Source organism: Meles meles, chromosome 16 (assembly GCF_922984935.1).
Source record: "Meles meles chromosome 16, mMelMel3.1 paternal haplotype, whole genome shotgun sequence".
Taxonomy (NCBI): Eukaryota; Metazoa; Chordata; class Mammalia; order Carnivora; family Mustelidae; genus Meles; species Meles meles.
In genome coordinates, this window is record NC_060081.1 from 37,811,227 (window position 1) to 37,832,003 (window position 20,777).

The window sequence follows — 20,777 nt, forward strand, 5'->3', positions numbered from 1 at the left end:
ATTTCTCAGCTGTATGGAAATCATACACTTTTCTACAAGGGTCAGGAAGGACAGTTGAATTTGTCAGAGATGGATGTAAATGACCTTTGGTTATGAAAACTGAAGTCTTCGTGTGAGATTTTATTTTGCATTCTTGCATACAGTGATTTCTTGTTCACTGAATAGCAAAAATTAAGAAGAAATTCAAGAAAAAGTCAAGACGATCTTGTTCATCAGTCATCACACTGAGGTTCCTACACTCTAGAATTTGATTGTTTCTTGGTAGGATTTATACATCATACAATTAATGTTTCATAGATAAGTTCATTGAATTTTTAATGTCTGAGAGGGAAGTTGTTTAGCATCAGAAAGCATAATTTAGAGTTATTTGTGTTTAATATTTGAGTTTTCTATTATGATTTTGGAAACCAAGTATTTCTTAAACCTTTAAGCCCAAAGTACAAGTCTTATTTAAATATCTAGTGATATTTTTTATTGAAATTAAAAGAGTTCATTTTCAGTTGTTCTTCGATTAACACATAGTTCTTTTCTAACCTTGGCAAATTACAATTTCTCTGACCACTCTGAAGCTTAAGTGGTTGTTTCCCTCCATGCTTACCAATTTTTTCTCTGCTTCTTCCTTTACCCCTCCAGCATTTCACAGAGCCCACCTTCACATGCTAATGTCAGTCTTCCTACACTTTTGAAGCCTTAAAAATTTTGTAAGTCACTTGCTCTTAGGCCTTTAATCATCAACTGCAAATTCAGTTAAAACTTCTATTTCCATGAGTTAATTAATGAATCAGATTCCATTAAACATTTAAAATGCCCAAGCAACAAAACATAAATTGTCACAAAGATCTTAAAGCAGATTTCTTCAAATCCATCCATGACATCACAAGCTTGATTCATTTCCTCATCAGCATCTGCCTTTACCCTGGTGAAGGGAGTGAAGTAACCTCTGTGGCCTGGACCTTCAGCCCACCACCTTTCCCACCAGATCCTTTCCAGCTGCAGGTTCTACCTCCCAGAACTCCCTGAACCATCAGCTCTTTCAGGACGGAAATTCTCTGGTTTACTGCTGTATATACAGATTTTTAAGTGTCCCTAGAATGAGATCTTCATGGAAGTTGGTTCTTTTAGCATCTATTTATTTGCTTGTTTGCTTGTTTATTTATTTTTTAAAATTAACATATAGTATATTATTTATTTCAGGGGTACAGGTCTGTGATTCATCAGTCTTACACACATCACTCCACTATAGCACACACCCTCCCCAATGTCCATCACCAAGGTACCCCATCCCCCAACTCCCTTCCCCTCCAGCAGCCTGCAGTTTGTTTCCTGAGATTAAGAGTCTCTTATAGTTTGTCTCCATGTCTGGTTTTGTCTTGTTTCATTTTTCCTCTCTTCCCCTACGATCTTCTGCCTTGTTTCTTATTCCACATATCAGTTCATATGATAACTGTCTTTCTCTGATTGACTTATTTCTAGCAATCTATATAAATTGTACTTTTAATTCACATAGAATTAGTGTCAAAAAAGAAAATAGATGAAAAAAATGCCCAGACTAAAACAAATCCAACATTCCGAGTACAGATTTTTACTTTCCTTCCCCATTGTCTGCTATGTTCCCTTATCCTGGCTCACAGAGCGGAAAAGGAGGAATTTGGAGCTGATCCCCCTGACTGCCCGCATGGTGATGGCCCACCTGGTGAACCACCTGGGACACTTCCCGCTGTGTGGGGGTCCCGCCGTGCTGCACAGCCTGGTCAGTGAGAACCATGACAACGCACACGCCGAGGCCCCTGAGCTGTCCTCTGAGGTGTTCCGGAGCCCAAACCTTCAGCTCTTTGTGCTGAATGACAGCACCCTCATCTCCTACCTTCAGACACCCTCAGAAGGGCCAGCAGGCGGCGCACGGGGGGGTGCCTTGTCAGACGTCAGAGTAATCGTGCGGGATATCTCAGGGAAGTACTCTTGGGATGGGAAGGTTTTGTATGGACCATTGGAAGGCTGCTTAGCACCCAGTAGCAGAAATCCTGCATTTCTGATTTCGGGCTGGCAACCTCAAGCTTTGGGACCTCAGAAGGATTTTTCTCAAATTGAGGAGGGAGATGATGTCCTCGACAAATTACTTGAAAGCATTGGCCACACAAGTCCCGAATGCCTTTTACCATCACAGCTTAATCTAAATGAGCCCTCCCCACCCCCACGGGGAATGAACCGTGACCAGGAGAAGGAAATCATCGAGGTCATTTTGCGCCAGAATGCCCAAGAAGACAACTACATCCAGAGGTGTAACTCGGACTCAGCCATGAAGATCACCAGCCAGGAGCAGCCCTCACCAGTAGAGCCACGAGGACCCTTTTATTTCTGCAGGTTGTTGCTCGATGACTTGGGGATGAATTCTTGGGACAGAAGGTAACAATCCTCTCTAGACCTTCACCTATTTTATCATTATTGTTGTGTGTTTGTTCTTGTTCTCAGTTTGGGTTTGGGAAGCAGAGAATAGAAATGGAGGTTTTTCTTTCTATGTTTATAGTTTATTTTCTGCTGCTAAGTTGAAGCTACAAGTGGAACTAATTGTGCTCTACTGATGCACATACTGAATTTCAGATATCTCTTATATTTTAAAGAGTATCAGACATTTTTTGTGTGCATGTGTGTGTGTTTTAATTACTGCTCAGTCCATTATTGCTTCTGTTGTCACAAAAGATGCAAATGGACTCCAAAGATGAATAAGCCACCATCTCACCCGAGTCTGGTGAAGGAGGTAGACTTGGCACAACTCTGATGAAAGATAGCACCTGGGGGTCCAAGAGGAACAGTTAATCCAGTGCAAAGTGTGGGACGGTAAAGGAAGGCTTTGTGAAAGGGCTGGGCTTGAACTGGATCCTGACAGTGGAGTGGGGTTTCTAAAGACAGAGATAGGGAAGAGGGATTCAGGCAGAGCTGATAGTGAAAAAAGGCACAGACAGGCACACACACATCAGTGACACACTTAGTCACCTCCGAGCCATCCAGTGTCAATGGATAGTGATGGGATATCATGGAATTTTGATGCCTTCAAATGTCTTAAGGAGAATGGAGCTCATTCTGTGGGCTCAGATCATAAATCTTTCATGAATGAAGAGGGTTATGGATGGGTATGTGGGTGGATGAGTAGGTAAGTTTGTTGATTGATTAGAAAGGGAAGAATTGGTCTGTGATTATATATCTTTTCTTCCATCTCTTTAATAGAAAAAATTTCCATCTGTTGAAGAAAAATTCCAAACTATTGAGAGAGCTAAAAAATCTGGACTCCCGTCAGTGGTATGTGAAAGTATATCACTCTGCTTCCTTTCTGTCTATGAGTATGTGTGCTTGGATGACAGAGCTGCAGGAATGAATACACCTGCAGAGACACCCAAAGGTCATTCGGTAATCAGAATCTGGTAATATCTGCACATGCCATCCTTTGGTGTTTTCCCCCTTGAGAAGTAAGCTTACATGCTTACTATGCTGAGAAGAAGTCTTTGCTCCTGGGGCACCTGGGTGGCTCAGTGGGTTAAGCCTCTGCCTTCAGTTCAGGTCATGGTCTCAGGGTCCTGGGATCGAGCCCCGCATTGGGCTATCTGCTCAGCAGGGAACCTGCTTCCTCCTCTCTCTCTGCCTGCCTCTCTGCCTACTTGTGATCTCTGTCTGTCAAATAAATAAATAAAATCTTAAAAAAAAAAAAAAAAAAGTCTTTGCTCTCATCTAATCTGTCTTTGGTTGAAGACCTTTTCATGTGGCAGCCAGTGGACATTCATTCTCATTTAATCTCTGTAGAGATTAAATTCCTCTTTCTCCAATGAGGAACAGAGGCTTACCAGGCTCAGACACCTACCTGTGCTCACAGGTAACCATGTTGTTTGAACCAAGCAAGTCTGACTTCATAACCCATGTTGTGTCCCAATGCACTGGCTGCAGTCTCTGCTCTATAACGTTGGAGAGCTTAAAACCAGTGTGTTTCAGTTAGTAATTTCCTAGTAGTGAGGCTTCTTCTCAAAGCTGGTCAAATCTCAGGTGTGCCCCTTATCTGTACAATCTTAGAAGCAATTCTACACATGAACTCAGGACCAGTTTTTGATTTGGGGGAAATGTGTGCTTCCAAAAACATCTCAGGCAATAGTAAGTGTAGTGCTTTGTACATAACAGGTGCTTCAAAGTCTTGAATAAACTGCTTGTTTAGTCTTAGTTTTTAAAAAACTCATTTTCTAAAAAATAGCTTTTTGTTCCTCTTTTATTCCCCATAGAATATCATTAGGTATCTCATTACAGATGAAAAACCTGAAGCCATTATTCCTCACATTGCCCTTCATCATATTCAGTTTCCCAATTGTTGTTATGCTTCTTTTTCTCTAGAGGAATAGAGACCAAATTCTCTGTGGAAACTCTGTGAGGGGTTTTTTGTGAAGGACTCAGGGGTTCACTTCTCTCTCCCTCTTGTCCTCCAGTATTAAACAAGCAGTCACTTGGGCTCCAAACTCAGCTTTTCAAGCATATGTTGAATTATTCCATGCTTCCTAGTATGAAGTGAATACATTGGTATCTTGTAATTGTGGCCAATTTGAGTGTTAATGCACTTTAGTTGCATGAAGTACAATTGGATGAGCTCCCTGGGGTGCTGTTGCAGTAAAATATGGCTTTGGAGAGCTGATCAGCAAATCTTCTGTCCCTTGATTAACCTTTGCTTAAAACCCAAACTCCTGGATTTAGTATCTTCTTAATATCTAAAAAAGGTATCAATTTACTTTGTTAATAGCACAGGGTGTGTTTGAGGTTCTTTTGGGGGGAAAAAAAGTGGAAATAAGTTGGGGACTCTAGGTATGAGAAATCTAGACAGTCCCATGTATTGGTTAGTTAACAGGTAAGAATATACCTTGTCCCTCAACTTTTAGTTAGGGTGGCTATGTTGTTTCTGATACTAGTTTATCTCCCTGCTGTCAAGGCATAGTTCCTGCTTAGCATGTTCTTAGGAAAAGTAGAGACTGCGTGGGAACTATCATCTATAGATACTGTGAAGATAGTGAAGATGTAAAAGGTGTCATGAACCCACATGCAAATTACAGTGGGCTTCTCTTTTAAATATTAATACCTCTTGTCATCACATGGTAAAGTGAAAGTTAAAATCATGGTTTTTTTCTTTGTTTGGCTTTGTAATGTGACAGCACAAGGAAACTGAGCTATTTTGATCTATTCCTAATAAGAAAGAAATATGCATTCTAATGAGGAAGAGGAAATGTTGATTTTATGTGCCTGCATTCCTGAATTACCTGCTCCTTCATGCATTGGTGGTGCAGCTTATGGATATGAAGTGCTGTTGCTAATTATCATTTCAAAAGCCTGGGTCTAATAAGACCAGACACAGCGTCTGATCCTGGCAGGCTCTCTGTGGTGCTAACATTTTGGAGGATGTGAAATTTGATGAATGTTTACAGCTAAAGGTCACCTTTCCTTACACCTACATCAGTCAGGCAGTCACTGGGGCTTAGCTCCTGTGCTCCCATGTTAAGTTAATGAGGACTCAAGGACCTGCGAGCAACTACAAGATAAAAAGCTTGGACTTTGAGGAGAGTCAACAAAAAATGTTTCAGATAAACCTGAGATGGTCTTGTTATATGTATAGAACAGAGAACAATCACATGCTGAGGACTTTTGAATATACAGAGAGAGCTACAGAAAGGAATTGAGTGACTATACTTTTTCTCCTTTTGTTGAAAATGACAGTCTTTCAGGTCGTAAGTCATGATCTCTGTCATCATCTGAACCCCCAAATTATTATAGCTCTGAGAATAAGCTAGTCAGATTCTACTGGATGTGTCCTGCCTGTCACTCAGGGAATAAATGGTGTGGTAGTTTCAGGGCTCTGTACTGCATGAGGATAAGCTTTCTGACAGTCTGAGAGCACATGGTCCCCACTCTAGAGCATCAGTCCCCTGGATCAGTCACCACAAAACTTCCCTCTTCTTGCAGCAATGGTTGGTTCCCATTAAGAGAGGTGCCCCCAACTGTGTGCTTGTGCCATGCCAGTCAGAGCATTCAGGATATCCACTTTCTCTAGAGGTAGCAGGATAACACTCATCAAAAGCCTTAAAAGTAGGCAATGACCAAGATTCTTTTTCTATGAATGTATTCAAAGGACATATCAAAGATAATGTTATAGTGTCTTTAAAACTGGAAGCAACTTAAAGGTCCAATGATAAGGATTTGGGATAAGGTGTATTCATATACTAGAACGTTACACAGCCATTAATAACTTTGTCATACAAACACATGGTATAAAAGTGTTCCCACTCAAAAATGGTTTACATGGTGACTTTTATGTTATGCATATTTTATACAGTAAAAAAAAGTGTTCACATATTTTAAGTGAAAATTATCAGTTGCAAAACAGGGTGTAGTAACTTCTCACTTTTGTATGTGAAAATGCATCTTAAAATCCTAACAGTTACAATTTCAACATAGAAGCAAAGAACATAAGTGAATTTTTATTCTTCTCTTTCCTTTCTGTATTTTCTAATTTTACTCATGAACTGTGGAAGAAATGAATTCTTGATTTATTTTTATGACTTTTTAGTTCAGTTTCATTTCATTCTGCTTATTAAGTAAAAACATAAGTCCTACAGAAGGAAATATTTGCAAATATGTTAAAATATAGAGCCCAAATTCCACTAGTATAGGTGTCTAATCAGATTATGGTGCTAAGATGTTGAACAATTAAGACTGTAGAAACATATCTTTATGTTTGGCACTTGGTAGTTTTTCCTATGAGATTTTTCAGAATGCAATGCAAAAATAATAAGGTAGAACTACTCTGCTGGCGATAATCCAAAATTTTAAAAAATAGAGACTTGTGGGGCACCTGGGTGGCTCATTGGTTTAAGTCTCTGCCTTCGGCTCAGGTCATGATCTCAGGGTCCTGGGATTGAGCCCCGCATCAGGCTGTCTGCTCAGTGAGGAGCCTGTTTCTCCCTCTCTCTCTGCCTGCCTCTCTGCCTACTTGTGACCTCTCTCACTGTCAAATAAATAAATAAAATATTAAAAAAAATAGAGGCTTGAATAAAACTTGGATGATGGGGCCACAGAATGAGTGGTTCTTGATGAAAGCTCTGAATTAGCACAGTGTCTTCATCTCTAAACCATTACCAAATTGCCAGGTAAAAAAGTCTAGTTATTTCGACACTTTAGGGTATAATTTGTAGAAATTGGTTATTGATATATTTGTATATAACATCGGGTCTCTTGTCAACAGAGATTTAACTGAGTAGCTACTATATGCCAAGGACCAGGGTACATACACAAAAGGCAAAAAGGCAGGACTCCTGTCCTCAGAGTACAGATCATGTTAACTTGATTTAACAGCAAAGCACCCAAAATCCATCATGGAGGAAGTGGTACAGTTCCAGTCAGGGAGCTATCTAGTATCCTTCTTTCAAAGTGTGTTAAGTGAAATATAGGCAGTCACATAGACCTAGTCTCAACTGGTATCTATGTGAAATGCTTTCACATACATATTTTTTAACACCAAAAATGTAGAGAGTTTGTCCAATAATGTGTTCTAACATGCTGTTAAATATGTCACATGTTCTGAGAGTGATCTCAAGAACCAGACTGCCCTGCTTCAATTCTTGGCATCCCACTTGCTATGTGCTTTTTGTTTAATTTCCTGTGCCTCCTTTCAACCACCTTTACAAGGGAAGTGATGATAATTGTCTCTTTAGAGTGTTTGCAGAGAGTGAATGAGACCATGTGTCGAAACTTGTCAGAACAGTGACTGACCCCTAGTAAATTCTCCGCAAATGTAAGCTCTGTATGAAGAGTCATGCTGGTAGCTGTAGTGAAATAAAATTTTAAATATGAGAATTCTAACTCCTTTAAATTGAAAAATTTATAGCCGTGAAACGCACAAAATTGCGGTGTTTTACATTGCTGAAGGTCAAGAAGACAAGTGTTCGATCCTCTCCAATGAAAGAGGAAGCCAAGCATATGAAGACTTTGTTGCCGGACTTGGATGGGAGGTAATTCATTTCATTTGGAAGCTATTTATTGACCAGCACTATTTAAGGATGTATATAAACTGAACATGAATCATACAAGGTTTTACATTGAAATCTAGTACAGGTAGTGTTACAGAGTTGATGAATGTATTGAATTTGGCATCTTCTGTTAGTTGCTTTTCAGTACTTCATACATGAACTTTTGTTTCCCTTAACTTCCTTTAATGTTATTTCATCTGCTTTTTATCCAAACTGAGTAGTCAAATTGACTCACCCAGGCATAGACAGTATATGGGAAGAGAAGATAAATATGGGCAGAGAAGCATTGGTTTTAGCTGCAGTATGGAGATTGGAGAAGAAATAAGTGACTTGGTGGGTGAAAAATATGAAGAAAGAGCTGGATGAAGTCAAAAATTGTCATGAAAATAGAATAGGGTAGCCGTTATGGTTTATCAGCCAACCTCTTTCCCTAAGGGAGATCCCAGGATCACTGATACTGAAAGAAGTCACTTTTTCTCTGCTGAATGATAGTCTGACAGACAGACATATACATTTATACACATGTGTGCCCACACACACCTATCTGTCTCTTGGAACATAAATCTAAAGGAAATTATATCTCCAGAATCCAAAAGAACTCAGAGTAGTTATAATGGAAATCAGCATATCTGAAATAGTTTCCTTACTTTTCCTTACTTCTGTTTTGGTTTCTTGGTTATCTGTGCTGTGGGAAACTTTCTAGGTACGTAAATAAGACTTGTTTCTGAGAGTTAAATGTTAACAAGGAAGCTAATATGAAGATGGGGACAGGAGAACCCTACATCAAGGTCAAGACCATGTACTTTATAAAATGTCAAGTAGATTTTAGTCTGAAAGAGTTAACTGTACTCCAATAAATTGTCCTTCTTACTAATGAAGTGGCTTTTTATTTATTGTAGAACATACTTAATCATTTTAACCAATATACTTTTTAAACCAACACATTCTTAACTGGAGTTTTAAGAAAAGACTAGAACATTAATTTAGTGTATATATTGATTGTATTTGGCACAGAAGAGATCTTCTTTTGCTTTTTTTTCAGTTGTGTTACAACAGGTGCTTTACTGAAAGAATACTAGTTGATGAAAAGTTAAATTTTAAAAAGGGCGTGTGGGTCCTAGGCAATGACTAAGAAGTGATTATTCACACTGTAACTTGAAAAAGAATAATAATAATAAAAGAATGATAACTCCTAGACTTGTAGTAGTGGTATAAATCAGAACAACCCCCCTTTGAAGCATAGTTTAGCAATGGCTGTTAAATTTTTTTTTTAGGATTTTATTTATTTATTTAGGCAGAGAGGCAGGCAGAGAGAGAGGAGGAAGCAGGCTCCCCGCTGAGCAGAGAGCCTGATGCGAGCCTGGATCCCAGGACCCTGGGATCATGACCTGAGCCGAAGGCAGAGGCTTAACCCACTGAGCCACCCAGGCGCCCCATGGCTGTTAACTTTTAAAACATCCGTAATCTTTGATATAACATCCTACCAAAACATTCCTTTGAATGCTCCTTGTGATTTGATCATACCAGCACTGTTTGAGAAAGCAGAAAATCCCATAAATCCATCAATAGGGAAACTTTGTGTGTCTGTGTACATAAACACATATAAATACACAACACACACACACATATTCATATGTTTGTATGTATAAGATGGAAAAAAGCTAGAGAAATGTGCATCAAATTTGTGATGGTTCCTTTCTTAGGTTGATAGGATTTGGGAGCACTTTCATTGTAACGGTTTCTTTTTTTTTTTTTTTTAAGATATTATTTATTTATTTGACATAGAGAGGGAAACAGAGAACATAAGCAGGGGGAGAGGCAGAGGTAGAGGGAGAAGCAGGCTCCCTGCAAAGCAGGGGAAGCCTGATACAGGACTCTATCCCAGGACTCAGGGATCATGACCTGAGCCAAAGGCAGTGGCTTAAACAGCTGAGCTACCTAGGCATCCCCATTGTGAAGATTTCTCTAATGTTTTGATTTTGTCTAATTTAGTATTATATTTGTTTGTTATCAGAAATCAAAATGAAAATAATTATATTTCTTTAAAAGAAAGGACATTTTTGCTTGGTGAATGAGGACAATTTAGGGTTGACCCTCACTCTTCTCTCTTTGTTACCTGCGTCAGGTGGATCTCTCAACCCACTGTGGGTTCATGGGTGGACTTCAGCGCAATGGCAGCACAGGGCAGACTGCCCCTTACTATGCTACCTCAACTGTGGAAGTGATTTTCCACGTTTCAACTCGGATGCCATCAGACTCAGATGATTCACTCACCAAAAAGGTAAGAAGCCTCTTTGAGGATTGAGGACCATTCTTAGCTACAGTGGTTTATAGGTGAGGCTCTTGTAGTCCAGTCAAAGGCCTTGGCATGACATGCACCAAGACTAATTTCCTCTGGGTGCAATTTCAGTGTATTTCTTCTCAAGCTACAGTTGTAATTAATCTGAAATATCTAACTTGGCAAAATGAGACAAAGAAAGAAATGAAAAGTTTGAGTCTTAAATCCTAAGATTAAGATACAGGAAAAGGAAGGGTCTTAAATGTTGTTAATTTTGGATCTTCCTTCATCTGACTGTTAATTGACAGAAAATAGCATTGTTGACCTCTCAGTTTGGCAAAGGTCTTAAGATGCAAGGACTCTGTCCTGACAGATTGCTGAGAAAGCAGGCACCTCCCAGGCTTGCTGGGGGCAATTGGGCAGTATCTGTGAAAATCACGAGTACAGGTGTGCTCCTGCCTAGGTGTCCCACCTTTGGCACTGACCTTGTTTCTCTTCCAACTTGGGCCTAGGAGGCAGTTTTCTCTAGAACTGAGAGGAAACCTCCGCCACCTCTGAGGAACTTCCCAGGGGTACATGGCCCTGAACTTTCAAACCTGCAAGATGTTTACTTCAGATGACCCTCTATTAGAGGTGAGGAGCACCTTAAAAGAAGAGGAATCCTAGTCTGGGAAGGAAGCCTAGAAATCTGACCCACTTCTCTGAGTTTCCAAATGAAAGGAACAACTGCAGCTAGCCTGCTAGTGGCTGGCAGAGTGAGCCTGGAATCCCTACCTCACACCCACTCACTTCCTACAAGGATGCAAGAAGACTACAGCAGCACCTCAGTGGATGGGAAAATAGCTCATTCGGGAACTAAAAAATCCATTAAAGGATTAAGTATGGTGGTTATAGCCAGGGTCTAGACACAGGCAGACATGGGCTCAACTGTTAGTAGTCCATGCCTCAATTTCCCCATCTACTAAACAAGATTGAAAACAGTCACAGGGTTGTTGTGAAGTAAATGGATAATGCTCATACAACTGCTTAGCATGGTGCCTGGTGTAGGATCTCTAACATCAGTCCTCGTCATTGCCCACCGGTCTAATTGAATCTTTTTTCTCCTGCCGCATTAGGAGTGACTGATATTGGCCAGTGGGCCCCTCTGTTACCACCTCATCTCTTCTCTCCGCAGTTTTGCTTTTTCATCACTACAGCTCCAGATGTCTAGACCACCTATATCATGGGCGGTGATATTCATAAAACCTCAGAACTTGGGTCGCAGCACAATCACAGACAACATTCACAGTGACTAAGTGTCTGGGATGTGCAGAGCGTGATGGCCGTGTGCTGCCTCCCTCAGGCATGGAGGAGCTGCCTCCGTGTCTTAGGTTTTAATGGCCACTCTGGTGGCGGCATTCTTATTGAAGGGGGGACCCTGCTCTGTTTCAGATTACCAGGACCTTAGGCAGGACTTCCATATCCTTTATACTTTCAGTGCCTTGTAAATTGCTGCTAATCCGCAAATGTGTTGCCATATCCTATGACTTTTTTATGACTGAGAACTATTTTGTTATAGGTTTATTTAAAATATTTTAAAAAATTATTTCCTAGGTAGGATTCTTTTATTTTTTTTCCTCTCTTCCTTTTTCCTCTTCTTTTTTTTTTTTTTATTCCGTGAAAAGACATCATGTTTCCTTGATAAAACGCCTTGCCATAAATAATGTTGCAAGACTTGGCCTGGTTGAAAGATTCCCTACTGTAATAATCAAAATTCAGCTGATACCTTTTGCAGCTCTGAGATTTAGCATCATTAGTGACAAACTCTCTTTATCAGGATGTCTCACAGCCAGACTAAAAATCAGTCACAGTAACAGCAACCCACAGTTCCTTGTCTTATTCTAACTAAATTGTCCCTAACAGCTTAAAAATGAGCTGCAAAATTCTAAAGTGATTCATGCTCTCTTCTGCCCCTGTCATGGGGGCACTTTTTCAATTCCACAATCTGGTTGCAACCCCATACTGAACTCTTGATCCTTCACTGCAGAAATTTGTTAGCTCTAGCTAGATTAGATTTTTCACAGCTAATCTAACTGCTGTAGGGGTTTGCAGAGTGGGGACAGAGCTGTGCTATTGGATTTGTCCAATTCATTTGACTCCAGGACTATAATTGCACTTATGTCTTACAAGGCTTTTATAGCCTCAGGCTGGCCAGCCGCATAAAAAACAAATTGGCAGTGATACAGTACGAGTGAAAAGGGATGAAAGGCCCACATTATCAGTCTCCAGGCAGCACTGTTCTGGCAGGAAGTTTCTTGGTTAATTTACAAATAAAACTTAGATTTTAGGATGGGCACACTGTCAGCTGAACAATGGGGATGTCAGGCCTGACTGTTACTTAGTAAAAGTAGCAGCCGGGCCTACTGAGGAGCAGGAATTCTTCAATCAAACAGACGACTCCTTCTGGAGCCAGCTGGCGATGTAATGCAATTAGTCGGGAAAGGAGGTCAGCCTATTAGGTGTGTACCATGACCAGTGTCACCAATGCGTGCCGCCTGGCAGCAGCAGGCAGAATGGCCCAGGCGGAGGGACTTTGAAACTCTGTCAGGACGAGAAGTGGCAGGACATGGGGTTGATTTCTTAAGACTGAAGAAGCGAGCATTTGTTCTGAGCCTGTTAAGCATCCGTGCATTTTGGAGCCTGTTGTGCAACTGAAGCAGTAGCAGGCGTGAGTGACAGCTCTGTCCCAGGACGAGACTCATCAGTCTCTCCCAGATTATACATGAGTCATACCAGCTTCACTTGTGTGCACGCAACAAACTCACTGGTGGATTTTAGATAGGGGGCCCTCTGTTCAGAATTCTCCAGAACTCACAAAATGACATCTCTGTCATGAAATCCCCTTTACATTGAGCAACACATTGAAGCTTCCAGAGTATTCCTTCCTATTCTGACACGGCCGGGTTAGCTTACTTGTTTCACCTGCTTGTGTTCTTGTCTGAGGCAGAAGAGGGCATGTTTTTGCTCTTTGCTCAGATCTACTAGTCAGTGGGTCCTGTGGCCTTAGCTCTTAGTGAGTTAACCAATTAAACTGTGACTTGTCCAGAGATCTGGAGCACATGACATTGAAAGCAGCTTTGAGATGATGAAAACTGTATCATTACCACACAGAAATAGCTTTTCCTTAATTACAGAAATGCCATACTGGGAGGACAGGTCTGTTGGTGTGATACTATTTTCCCTTGCTATGGTTCTGAGAATACAGCCCAAACAGAATTAGGAGAGACTTATGTGGATTATATAATTGAGGAACCTAATTGAGGAAAGGGAAAGTAACTGGAAATTTCAGTAATCGCTGTATTACCTCAGAGCAAATGCCTTGAACAACTTATGCTTCTGGGTTGAAAGAAGCCATCACAGGTTTTAGGGTGCTGGCATTAGGTGGTAACCCCCACATTTGAAGGGTATTTAGTAGGTGTGTTGTTCCCATTGCGACTCTTGTGCCGTCATTATGTCAAGGGGCACAACAAAACCACCTGGCAGTTTGCCTCTCTTGACAGGGTGACGGCAGCCGTACTGTCACAATTTTCTTCTGCTAGGCTAAATTCCCCCCACCCCACCTCTCACCCCAGCAACGTTTCAATTTGTTACAATTCCTATTTCCCTTGAAAACCTGCCTTTATTGTGTTGCTGGTAATGCTGACTATGTTTTCACTCCAAAACGATAGAATTTCAGGAGTGCTTGTGAGATCCTGGCATGTTTTATTAAAAAAGAAAGAGAGGTGGAAATAGAGGAATATAGAGAAACATTCAGTTTTGCTATGAGAATTTGGTGTCTTTCTTTTTCTTTTAACTATTTATGGGTGGTGATGGCTTGGCTGCACTTTTTGCCTGCTACCCTTTTCGCCTTTCTATGTGATGGGGGAAGAAGAAGAAAGATATACTGTGTAACTTTACATTTAGAAAGTTGTAGATGCTGTTAAATTGTTCTAGATCGTTATGACTTGTGCTCAACACCCACAGTTGTGTTTATCCCAGTGCCCAAGCTCAGACACAGCTAAATCATGTGCCCCTCTCCATAGGGGTTACCTGTAATCACACCTGTACCTCACTGTAGTACAAAGGTCAATTTTTAAAAATTGACTCAAACAGTCATTCCCAGAAGCATGGAAGGGTGAAGAACAGGAAAGCATTGCAGCAAACCAACTTCCTTTGTAACCTTGTAAATGGAAAAGACGCCATGTTGGGGTCACCCACAGTTTTCTTTTGTGGTCAAATAGTGTGTAAGGAAAATTTGCTTTATACTAACATGTTTTAAATACATGGTACTCCAGAGCATCTTTTTTTTTTTCTTGTATTTTAATACAAAACTACATTACCTTTGGTGCAGCATCGCTATTTTATTAATAGTGCCTCTGAATTTAGTCATTATTGCGTTTTGTCTATTAAATAAGCTAGGAAGCAAGAAATGCTTCCCCAAGTGATGGTAGATAGCATTCTTCTGCAGCATGTGAGAGAACCAAACCTCAGACTTTCAATAGATGTCAGAGGGCCTTCACCAGTCAGCCTTTCTGGTTGTAGAACTTCAATTTTGGCCAACATTTTAATCTTTATAATCTAGTTTCTTTTAGTCACAGTCTCAGGCTTATCAGACAATTTCATGCGGGGCCTTCTCCAGCCCAGGATTCACAGTCAGTATGCAGGACCTTCCTCAAGGGTGTTCTTGCGGCCAAAGAGCTCAGCCCAGGAAGAAGTCTCAAAGAGTCTCTTCCTTGGAGGCATGTTAAGCCCTCCTCAGAGATCCTGGGGGTCGCTGACTTGTTTTTGGATTTTATGGCCTCTTTGTCTATAAAATGACCCAAAAAAAGTGGGCTACGCTATTTGAGCAGTGACAGTACAACTGGCTTTTGTTGTCAACTTTGATGGCTGTGAACAGTAGAAATGGCACTAAGTTAGAGGCCCCAGCCCAGATTTCCAGGCCTGCTCTGCTCCTTGCTATTTGCACACCTTGTCAGGTGGTGCCTTTCTCTTTCTGAGCCCCATCTCTTCCCTGTCGGATAGCACAAAGATGATGTCATCTGCCTCAGAGAGTTAGTAGGAAGAATTAACAAAACAATACATGTGAACATACTTTCTGGATAGTAAGACACACTCTCCGAAAGCTAGTTACTATTGTTATTAAATTTAAGTAATACTTATTAGTTTCTTAAACAAAGGTAATTTTATATGTACTTTTTCTTAAAGCTTTGTCACAAATCTAGTTTTTATACATTTGGTAACAATTGTGTTATAGTAGCTTTTGGTCTCTTATGTTCATATTTTTTCTTAATAACCATTGAATTTAGAGTTTTATGAAGCTCTATTGTAATATGGAATAAAAGGCTCATGTCATTAATTGTTTGGAGACATGCTCAGCAATATAAAGCATAAGGCTTTAATACAGGAGTAAAATTCAATTTAAAAAAATCCTTGAAAAGGTCTCATCCCCTTCTAGCAATAATGTACCTGCCATGCTTATATGCGTCATCTCAGTGCCAGTGTATTTCCATAGAAAGTAAGCGGTGTTTTCATGTGTTTGTCTTTTTTTTTAATCGTCATAGAAGACAGTGGCATCATACTTTTTTTAGTAGTGAAATATTTTTGCCTCTGAGTATTATAATTCAATTTGTAAGCCACGACCCCTCATAAATTGCTGTTATCACTCTGATTAATAAAGAGCCAATTGGCCATTGCAGCTCCGTCACTTGGGGAATGACGAGGTCCACATCGTCTGGTCTGAACACTCCAGGGACTACCGCAGGGGAATTATCCCGACCGCCTTTGGAGACGTTTCAATCATTATTTACCCAGTGAAGAATCACATGTTCTTTATCGCGATCACGAAGAAACCCGAGGTACGTTTTCACCACATTATCACTCTGACTCATATAACATTTACCATATGATTCACTGTTTTTGAAAAACAATGATATAAATATGTTAAAGGGGACTTTTTTCCAACTGGTGAATGTCTCACATATATCTGAATTACACATCCATATGGAAATTCAGTATGAATTGGGATTTTCAGAGTATCTTTCCTCAGGAGCACAGAATTCTGTATTTTTATGTCTAGACTCTTTGGGAATTATAGTTTGAAGATATTCATGGTATTTTAAATGTTTTGAATTTAAAATTTTTTTTAATTTTAAAAAATAATAATTTTAAATTTGGGACATATTGATTAATAATAATAAGAGTTGAATGAGCCCCATGTTACATCTAGCATTTTGTGGATGGCTGTGGGAATAGAATTTGACCTTGCGTGACAAACAGGCACTGCTCACCAAGCCTCTGACTGCTGCTAATGGGGGTCAATCCTGAAGGATTGCGAGCATGGCCGTGAAGAAAGCTAGGCCTCTGCAGCACAGCCTGCCCATGTGATGATTTTTAACAATCGAAGCACCTTGCCACAGAATCAATGTAGCACATCAATTGGTATTGATCATGGGAATGGCTGGAACAATCCAATGGTTATGTGCGGTGTACTAAATTGCCTGCAGTTTCGATCCTTGCCATGCCTTTAGTGGTATTTTAGTGGTGCTTTATATAGGGACTTGTTTTTGTGTTGGAATTATTAATAGAAGGGTTTGCTTTTACATTTTTTTTTAAAGATCTTATTTATTTATTTGACAGGGATCACAAGTAGGCAGAGAGGCAGGCAGAGAGGGGAAGGGAAGCAGGCTCCCCGCTGAGCAGAGAGCTGCATGAGGGGCTCGATCCCAGGACCCTGGAATCAAGACTTGAGCCGAAGGCAGAGGCTTTAACCCACTCAGTCACCCAGGCACCCCTGCTTTTACATTTTTAATTAAACATTTAGCATAGTTAAGGCACTTCTCGAGAAAATGACTTGGTGCTCCAGGTTGGTATTAAGTGTGATCTTCATTTTCATCCCAAATTGTTCTCTTGAAGGAACTAAAAGTTATCATTCTACATACTCTGTATTTTGAGCTTTAAAATAATAGGTAACTGAGATTTCCTGGAATTTATAGCATAATCAAAAGTGTTGAAGTCATGCAGATTAAATGAGCTAAGAAGGGTATTTTGGAGGTATTATGCATGTATTGCATGGAGCACTGGGTGTGGTCCATAAACAATGAATTTTGGAACACTGTAAAAAATAAAAATAAAAAAATAAAAGTAAATTAAATTTTAAAAAAAAGAAGTGAAAGGTGCTTCAAACAGTGGCTGACTCAGAATAAAAGCCATTTAAGTGTTAATTGTTGCTGTTGTTATTACCATTGCTGGTAATTTTTCAGTTATAGTCACTACTATGAAAATAGAACAAATAATAAATCATTTCTTGGACTAGACACAGTGTGGGTCACCTCCTGAATTCAGAAAAGCCCCACTCTGGCTGGTGAGAAGCCTGACATAAAGGGAACCCTCTTTTCTATTCAGGGAGTGAAGATGCCACAAGTTCTTCACACTAAATATTTGTGTTATCTTTGATTCGTGTCTTTTTGTATAAAGTTTTCACTCTTGTATAAGAAAATGGCTCTGAGTACTAATAATGTTTATGTTTGTCCAGGAAGAACACTAACTTTAAGAATTAAACTGAAAATGTTGATATTAGACAACCAACAGATTTAGTGTCCTATAGCTTCCAAATCTGTAAAATGTGATTCTTTATTATTTAGTATGGATTAATTGGCTTTATTAGTTCATTTTCAACATGGTCCTCTAAAATGTCACTTACCATCCTAAAAATGTCACCATTATTTTTTGTGGCAAATAAAGAACATAAAAGGTATTTCAATTCACTTCACAGTGTCAAAAGGGGCACACTTTTAACTTTCTTAAAAAGTGGTTTTTTAAAAAGGTATTACACTTCTAACACATGAAAACAAATATTAACATACCTTTTCAAAATTTCTTTAGAGAATGTATGTAAGTTTTACAAATTTGGTCATAAATTTTGACAAGGTGAATTGAGCAAATCACTGTCTTAATATTTCAATCCAAAAGCCTTCCCTTTAGGGAAGAAGAGAATAATAGCCAACTGGAAATTTAGTGTTATCCCCACATTTAAAGTACAAACCATTACAATGTAATAAAATTAATCCAGACATTTCCAGGGCAAGTGTGGCTGACCTTTTGTTCACCAACCACTGACCCCAGGGTGAATGCAAGAGGCTTGTGGAGGGAAAGTCTGTTTGTTTGGCTTCAGTCCCTGGTATTTAAATTGCATTCCCTAATCAAATGAAAAGGCTGTCCTCTCTATCAGGTTACAGAATCCATGGCAACATTTGGCCTTTTATATCCATAATGTTAGCCTTTTTGTTTGCATCTAAGTAGAGACACCTGGAGCAATGTTAACATTAACCGATTTAGCATTAATAGCTTCATTATATAAGAATTTCTGATCAGATAGCTGTTACTTTTGTTATATTGCTTCAGCTTGTATTGTTGTCATTTTTTATCTCCCTGCTTGGCAACCAGGCAATGATTTGCAAATTTTTTTTGTCTTGATTAATTAAGCAATATAATTATCAGTAACCGTGATGCAGTCTTTGCTCAACAAAGCTTCTGAGAGAAAACAATGGTAAGTCTGTTAGTATGAATGCATTCCACGCGTCCCAGATGCATGAGGATATTATGGACAATGAGGGGAAAGGCCGCCTGTGAGCGAGGACAAAGGGTGCCACGCAGACTCGACACACTGCACATACCGCCAGGGACATGCTGCGGGCTCCCTGGGACACAGACGCCTCGTTAGATTACAGCTAGTCAGCAGAGATTAATTCTCAGCCATTTGGTGCAATAATTTACCCATTCCCCAGTCTTTTAACTAGTGCTCCTCACTGTGGAAGTAAAGGCTTTGTACTCAAAAGGTTTATTTAACCTTGCCTACTTTTAGGGATCTCCACCAAAATCGTTATTTTTGCTTAGAAATTGTATTGACGCAGCTGCTTGAAGTTGAGGGATATTCCTTTGGAGGAAGACAGAATTATGTACAAGTTCTATGAATTGTAGGTAGATTAAAGGCATTCTTTTAGCACCTGTATATTTCATCTGAATATAGTATGACTCTGGTCTAAGTAAATTTATTTTACTGGTCTCTGGGCAGCCATACTTCTCTAAGAATAATTTTAATCCTTTTTAGGAGGGGGGATAAAAAACCTCATCAGTACACAAAAGTCCTGCTCATTGGGTAGAGTCATGCATATTCAAATTGTACTTTCATTCACTCAACCTCATTAATAGCGTATGTAATAATGTAGGGCTATTTGTAATACAAGCTCACAGGCAGCATTGCTTCCAAGTCCTTTGAAATTTAACATATTTCTCTTTTTCATTCCATACACCTCCCTTAAATATACAAATTATGTGCCTGGCAGAATCCGCCTCCTCTTAATAATACACAGCATTTGTGAAATGGTATGTTCAAGAAGTGTGGGCGTGCTTATGAGCACAGAAAACCCTCGCGTCTGAGAGGGCCTGTTCACTTCTTGAGCTTTTTATTGAACTTTTAAAATAAATAAATAGATAGATAGATAGATAAATAAATAAATACCTGTGTATTCGGTAACATGGTTTCATTGTGAAATTAATTTCAAAGTAAGTTCATCTCTGTAAATATTGACACAGTAGTCTTTGGTCATGAAAAAGAGATGTACTGTTGTCAGATTGCTGGGGGCTTTTTATTTCTGTTTTTATTACTAAATCTCTAGTCAGGGAAGACTTGGATATAGAGCAGAGCACGAGGGCTTGAAAGGGTTTGTATAAATGCCCAACTTATTCTGCACAAAAGGGGTTCCTAAAGGTTCCAAATCACAATGAGAACCCATGTTGCTTTTCTTTTTTCAGCAACTAAATATAATTTGGTATTCAAAACATTTGCTTTTATGAATTTGTGAAGGTAGGTGTTAGTGTTTCTGTCATGTTTATCTCCAGGTACATTAGCAAGTGGCTAGTGACTGTCCAACCAGAGGGCAGACATGCCAAAGCAGCCTTGACCGGACGCAGTTAAGACAAGAGAAGGCTAAGAGTCCTCCTTGTCACCTCAACCAGAATGTCAGTCTTATAAGTGAAAGACATGTTAATGTCCCCCAGACTCTCCTTACTTGGCCCTGGTAGATATGGGTAGGGGAGGAAAATAGATGATTCAGCCATTTCTGAGAAGTACAGGCAGGAAAGAATAGCAGGATAGAGTTCCAGTTCTAGTTCTAGTTCTAGTTCAGGACCCCAGAGTTCTAGTTCCTGTGCTGCCACGAGTGGGTACAGATCTTCGGCAGGTCTCTTAATTTCTTTGGACTTTTTTTTTCCTCAGCTATAGCATTCAGGTTGGGGACCAAGTACTCTGCAGTCCTTTTCAAGGATTCTAGATGCCCCTCTTAGATGATGGGCCCTGTTTGATCCTCTCCTAGATGCCTGTCCTTTCTGTAAGTTGCCCCAACCCACCAGGTTGCTGTCAAGGTGGTATTTGTCTCCCTTGC

At 39.8% G+C, this 20,777-nt stretch overlaps 1 protein-coding gene across 3 annotated transcripts in view; it reads left to right on the top strand.

The window, feature by feature from the left end:
- The window catches only part of RALGAPA2 (Ral GTPase activating protein catalytic subunit alpha 2), a 321,503-nt gene that overhangs the window by 201,765 nt on the left and 98,961 nt on the right, over positions 1-20,777 (top strand). For all 3 annotated transcript variants that reach the window (XM_045981825.1, XM_045981826.1, XM_045981827.1), the window contains 5 exons: positions 1,632-2,403; positions 3,223-3,294; positions 7,901-8,024; positions 10,168-10,323; positions 16,035-16,193. In XM_045981825.1, the coding sequence (XP_045837781.1) occupies positions 1,632-2,403; positions 3,223-3,294; positions 7,901-8,024; positions 10,168-10,323; positions 16,035-16,193 (1,283 nt within the window). The remainder of the gene's footprint in view (positions 1-1,631; positions 2,404-3,222; positions 3,295-7,900; positions 8,025-10,167; positions 10,324-16,034; positions 16,194-20,777) is intronic.